The sequence below is a fragment of the Apus apus genome, chromosome 9 (genome assembly GCF_020740795.1).
Source record: "Apus apus isolate bApuApu2 chromosome 9, bApuApu2.pri.cur, whole genome shotgun sequence".
NCBI lineage: Eukaryota > Metazoa > Chordata > Aves > Apodiformes > Apodidae > Apus > Apus apus.
Window position 1 is genome coordinate 6981511 of NC_067290.1, and position 6000 is coordinate 6987510.

Here is a 6000-nt window from a genome sequence, read left to right on the forward strand (position 1 = left end):
AGTACGGACCACAATTTTCCCAAAGATAACAGCCTCAGTATTAGCCCCACCACTCCAGATTTCCCAGCCAAGGCTGGTCCAAATGTGCCACCTCCATCAGAGCAAGTGCCTAGTTCCCTTGGCTTCATCTTGGCAGCACACAGGGGAAAATGGAAAGCTCTAAGGTTAATGCAATTCTATCAAGATTAAGTTTGTGTCATCTTTGAATCATTTTGAAGTTTTTTGTTGAAAATTTACTGGATTAAGTAATATCACATAAAAAGACAGAGTCAAAACCACCAAACCAAAAAGCATATATTTCTGACCTTTATAGTAAAGCAGCACAGGATCAACAGCTCTAACTGCCTGGCACCAGGACTTTCACCATCCCTTCCATAACAGTCTTTTCATTTTCTCTGACTTTACAGGATACTGAGATGTGTGCAATAGAACCCTTCAGTCGCTTAACTTCTGCTGCAGCTACAACTTCTTCACCAGTATATAAAGGAGCTGGAAATCGGATCTCCTGAGAAAGAAACACACAGCCTTGGCCAGGCATTTTAGTGCCCAGAACTGCAGAAATAAGTCCATTGATTAAAACTCCATGTACAATAGTTCTCCCAAACCTTGTTTGCTTCGCAAAATCTTCATTTAAATGCAAAGGATTCGTGTCGCCTGTTAAATCAGAAAATGTAACAACATCATTCTGTGTAAAAGCTTTGGTAAGTTGAGCTTTGTCTCCAACTTTTATGTGTAAACTCTGTGGTGAAGGACGTCCAGGCAGTGAGTTGATAACTGCTAGCTTTGCCAAGGCTCTCTGTTGGAAATCCCCTCCCAAAATTCCACATCTGAAGCGCTGAAACATCTCAAGCAACTTCTGCTTCCTACAGCCAAACCAACAACCACATTCAGTCCAGGATCAGTTCTCTGCTGTTGCCAGATAATGCCAGAAGAAATGGAGATGTCTGGTTTGGGGGGAAACAAAAACAAAGCAAGAAACAAACTACAGCATTTAAAACAAACAAACAACACAACTGAACATCAAATGCACTCAAAGTTGAAAATACCTGAATTTCCCTTTTACATAAAGGATTAAAAAATTAGAGCTATGCATGGCAGAATTTTGCTTAGCCATTGCTTCAGAGGCAAAGAATTATTGTAACTGAATGTATCAAGCAGCCTCCTCAGGAAAAAATAAACTGTGGATGTGCATGTTCATGCATGCATTTTGAAATGAGGTCAGCTGACATCAATTATTAAAAAGGGAAGAAATGGAGTAGTGGGAATGAAAAATGGGACCAAGATGTGGGCCAAGAACAAAAGTTTCCAGAAATTCTTTTCTTGCAGATGTATTAATGAGATCAGGACCTCTCATTGGAGTGAAACCATGAAGTAATGAGTAACATTTTACAAGATCAATTATAAGATGCGAATTGCTTCAACACAGGCCTACATGCCTGCACTGAAAGCATTTCACTCCCAAACCAAGATGTTTTTGCAGCTAGGCCATCTTTCTCTGAAGGAGCAGGGTGCTCAGCCAACCAGACAGCCAGAGAGGGCTGGCATTTGGGGGATGCCATCCAGCCCCCCCAGGGCTTTACCTGCAGCACTCGAAAGGCACACTTCCTGTTCTGGTAGGAGCCCAGCAGTGTTAGAGCACTCCACAGCTTAACAAGGCCACTGTGCAAAAAGAAAACACAGTATATTAACAGAATTTAATTTTTGCAGTTTTCCTGCAGTACAAACATCTTGAATGAAAACCACCTTACGTAAAAAGCAACGAAACCTTAACTAAGTTTAACAACAGGTAATGTCACCAATGAGTTTTAGTAGCAACACTGCACCATGAAGGGTTACTGCAATCTCTTGTCCCTGACATGCAGAGATACACACTGTAACCTCTTCAAATCTACTTTACCAGCCCTGCTCTTGTTCTTTCTGTGCCTTTAAGCTCCCTCTTCTCCTAAATCACCTGCAGTTATTTCAACAGTCCTGCCAGACCATTCTGTTTTAAAGCAGGAATAATGCACCAATGCACACAGGTTACCAAATCTTAGTGAAGTTTTATTTTCTGCATCCTCTATGCAGACATCTGCATCTCAGACTTAATCCTTTGAACACCATTCTTTATTTAAGAGTTCTGTTTGCTTACGAAAAAGCATTTTCATGGCAGTATCTGAGGCTGGTACCTACTGCACCTTACCTGCTAATAACTCTTAATATGGCAGATAGAGTTTTTTCCTCGTATGTTAGGACATCCACAGGCAAAGCTGCTCCAACCTATAAACAAATGTTATTAAATAAGTCTCATCCTGTGCTCTTACCGTAGTTTATAAGCAAGTGAATTTACCACCAGCACGTGACATCATTAAAGGTGTTTGCTCCAACCTCACATGGGAATTCCAGCTACACCACTTGACTTTATACAGCTCCCTTCCTCTGAGCTGTTTAGACAGGAGCCACTTTTAGTTCCACATTACAGCCGGAGAAAGAGGGAGCCGGCAGTGACGTGACCTGCTTAAAGACACCCATGGATACTGCAAACAGAGCCAAGCAGCAGCAGCGCGGATTTCCCCATCCAAGAGGCTGTTCCCTTGCCACGCGTCTCCTTTTAAAGCCTCGCTAGGGAAAGCATCAATACCCCAAATTCTAAAAGGCAGATAGGCTGGAGCAGAGTCACAACAGGGACCGGAGAGCGGCTGAACGGCGGGACAATCCGCAGACGCTTCTCCTGCCCCCGCGGCCCCAGGGCTCCCATCAGCCCGAGCCCTCTCCCCTCGGCTCAGACTGCGGGGCCAGAGCCCCCAGGGAAGCGGCGGCAGAAGGCAGGGAGGGCCGCGCCGGCCGCTCCCCCGGGGCTCTGCCGGGCACAGCCCGAAGCCGCCAGCGCCGGGCAGCGGCCCCGTCCCGCCGGGCCCACCTCTCCGTGCAGCTCCCTCAGCGCCGCCACCACCAGCTGCTTGAACTGCGCGGCGCTCGGCCGGGCCCCGCCGTCCGGCAGCTCCCTGCGGGGAAGCAAGAGCAGCGGGCAGGCGGGCTGGCGGGGCGCCCGGCGGGGGGACGGGGGGCGGGGGGGCGGCACGGGCAGCCACACTCACAGGCGGACGCGCAGGTAGTGGTGCGGGGCCGCGCTCCGCAGCACCCGCCGCTCGAAGGTGGCGGCCGGCGGCTCTGCCCGCGCCATCCGCCCGCCCCGCCGCCGCAATGGCGCCCAGACCCGCCCCGCTGCTCGACGGCGGGGCCGGCGGCCCCCGCGCTCCGCCCCGCCCCGCCGAGCGGGCCGGGCCAACCGGGCAGGCGCGGGCCGGGGCCGGGGGGTGCTCGGGGGGCTCCTCCGGCACCGCTTCAAGCGCTGACGGCCCCGGGGGAGCCGCCCGCCCCGGGCACGGCTGCCCTGGCTCGGTGGCTGCGTTCCACGGGGCAGGCGTGATCCTCTGGGAAGGGGAAACGGGCGGTTCCCGGATCTGCCCCCCCTCTGATGGCAAGGGGGTTGGAATCGGGTCACCTTCGGGATCCCTGCCGGCTGACACCCCGCTGAGACCCCGCGCTGGCGAGGGGAGCAGGCGCTGAGCCCCGGGCCTGCACCGCGGCCGGCGGGGAGCGGCTCTGGAATTAGGCTGTGGGGAAACTGCAGGAACAGAGGGTGTTTCCGAGCGGTACTCGCTAGGCTTTAGCTCCAGAAAGACAAATACTGAATGCTCCACGCTAGACGTGCTGTTGGAGAGGGGCTAGCAGGGATGCGCCGTCATTTCCCCTTTAGACAAGCTGTTGGTCCTGCTGCAGCCCCGGGGGCTGGTGCCTGGCACCACGGCAGGTTGCACACCCTCGGGGCTGTGTGGTGTCCTGGCCTCTGTTTTGCGGTACGCACAGCTGAAACAGCTCTGAAAAGTACACAGAAGCGCTTTGCATGTCCACCGGTCAGCACCGAGTTAAGGCAAGAGAGTAACGCGAGTCCAGCACCCGCAGGACTGGGTGAAGATCGGTGTGAAATGCATCCTGCCGAGAGAAACAGCGGAAAGGAGGGACGTGTCTTTGCCAAAATGATGAAACATCACCCTCAGCATAAGAACTTCACAGAATCTTACTTTTTTAAAAAATTATCCAGAAATTAATACTCCTCCCAGCAGGGTAACACTGCAGCAGACTAACCCCCATCTGATGCACAGGGGAGCTGGGGCCCAACTCACAGGGCACCATTTGCCTTTACTATCAAGCTGCTCAATCCATCAAAGGAACTTCAGAGGAGTTCAAGACGTTTTCTCTGTTTGGATTTGGTGTTTTTTCTCGGTCCCACCTGCTTGGCAAGCTTTGGACCTGAGCCCTAGCACACTGTCGGGCTGTAAAGGGCACATCTCCCTCTCTTTTACAGGCACTGACCTCATCTTCCTACTGCTGCTGACAGCATATTTGTGTCAGCTAAAGCCCTTAGTGATTTTAAAGAGGTATTCATAAGAAAACAGAAGCAGACACCACAAAAGCCTCTCTGAGAGGCTTCACCCCTGCCTCAGGCAGATACAAGCATTCAGCAGAGCTAGTTTACAATGGTTCCAAAAAAATTAAATTAATAATAATGACAAATTATTAAATAATTTAGTGCTATAGGTTTCATGCTCCCCCAAGTGGTCTATTCGAGCTTCTTCCAGACAGATCTTTACAATGCTTTATCAACAGCTTCCCTGCTGTAGCTTACATCTATATTAATAGACCTGTCCTAATCAGCACAAGGAGCATTCCTCCTTTTTGGAATATTCCCTGCCCCTTTTCCCCCAGTCCTTCTTTCCAAACAAAAACAAACTCAATAGTTTTTTGTTATCCTTCTGCCCTCTGGCCCTATCAGTTGTCAACATCTTCCTTGAGCTAAAGTGCCAAAGCTGAACTACTGTATTTTGGCACAGGCTCTCTCCTGACTAGCACCACTGTCCCTCTGAACCACTCTCTCAGACTAAGTACATACAAACAAAACTCCAGCAAATACTGAGTATTTGAACAGGCAATTTCACATGTATCAAAGTAATTTTCTTTTCAAATTGTTAGTTAGGTTAAAAAAAGGCAGCTTGCCACATAAAGTTCAGTAGCTGTAAGTGTAGGCCAAGAAGAGACCATCATGAGTAACTGTTTCTCCTAGTAACCAAGAACCAGTTAGCAGTGCTCAAACATTAAATCAGTTCAATGATCATTAGGCAGACATATCAGAGCAGCCAGTTTTATTGGGAGCAATAATATCTACAGAAACTGGTATTATTTTTAAGATACCAGTAAAATTTTATCACCAAAAAGCAAAACTTGGTGGTCAGGTAATGTATAAATGTCTTTTGGTATTGCAACAGGGCAAGTGCTGTTCTCCATAAAGCTCTGGTAACACAAGCAACAGTAACTCAGGCACTAGGAGTAAATCCTGCTGTGAAGTCCCTCCTGCTGTAAGCCCTGGGGGAGGTTGTGTCAGTCAATAAAAAGCACACACAGGATTGTACAGGAAGGCTGGACACAACATGTGAGGTTTTTATTAACCAAAAGTGAAGCTGAACCCCAGAGTAGTTTAATTTGTTAAAACCATTTGTTGATATGGCAAGTATTTTCCTTTCATATTCAACACTGTAGTGCAAGAGCCAAACTTCACAGCTGTTCATCCTTTGAGAATCAAGTAGTAAATGTAAAATCAATTAAAATAAGGGTCCCTCAATGAATCAATAACCTCCCCCCACATGTAACTCAAAAGAACAGAGCAATTTTAAGAACTGATTTATGAAATTCTCCCAAGTGAAAGACCTTTAAAAACACTTGGAGCCTTGAGGTAGCAACTTCATGCAGAATTTAATTCCCCTCCTGCCCCACAGAGCAGAGGAAAACGAGTGGTGCATTATTAGCTCCAGCCAGCTTAGCAGAGTCAAGTGTCCTCCTATGAGGTTACCAACTTTCTCTTGCATCTTGAAATAGCAGTGTAGTGCTGCAGACCACCAGGAGGAAATCCACAGGGAAGGACTCTCGAAATAAAACATGGTTTGAAAAAAAAAAAAAAGTGAA

The 6000-nt window shown here is 48.5% G+C and overlaps 2 protein-coding genes across 2 annotated transcripts; both read right to left on the reverse strand.

Moving 5' to 3' along the window:
* Positions 1-269: 269 nt before the first annotated feature.
* HTD2 (hydroxyacyl-thioester dehydratase type 2) lies at positions 270-844 on the reverse strand. Its single transcript, XM_051627850.1, has one exon. It carries the CDS (start codon positions 842-844, stop codon positions 338-340), a length of 507 nt encoding a protein of 168 aa, XP_051483810.1. The 3' UTR covers positions 270-337.
* On the reverse strand, positions 270-3205 carry RPP14 (ribonuclease P/MRP subunit p14). The gene is made up of 5 exons (XM_051627851.1): positions 3078-3205; positions 2900-2984; positions 2183-2259; positions 1581-1659; positions 270-944 (listed from the first exon to the last, which is right to left on the reverse strand). The coding sequence occupies exons 1-5, from the start codon at positions 3161-3163 to the stop codon at positions 888-890; spliced, it is 384 nt and encodes a 127-aa protein (XP_051483811.1). The 5' UTR covers positions 3164-3205; the 3' UTR covers positions 270-887.
* Between the last annotated feature and the right edge of the window lie 2795 nt (positions 3206-6000).

Coding starts and splice junctions, on each gene's coding strand:
- RPP14 (XM_051627851.1), bottom strand. CDS start 3,163: ATGGCGCGGGCAGAGCCGCCGGCCGCCACCTTCGAGCGGCGGGTGCTG. Junction 2,985..3,077: donor CACTACCTGCGCGTCCGCCT/GTGAGTGTGGCT, acceptor GCTTCCCCGCAG/GGAGCTGCCGGACGGCGGGG. Junction 945..1,580: donor GTGCCTTTCGAGTGCTGCAG/GTAAAGCCCTGG, acceptor CCCCCAAACCAG/ACATCTCCATTTCTTCTGGC.
- HTD2 (XM_051627850.1), bottom strand. CDS start 844: ATGTTTCAGCGCTTCAGATGTGGAATTTTGGGAGGGGATTTCCAACAG.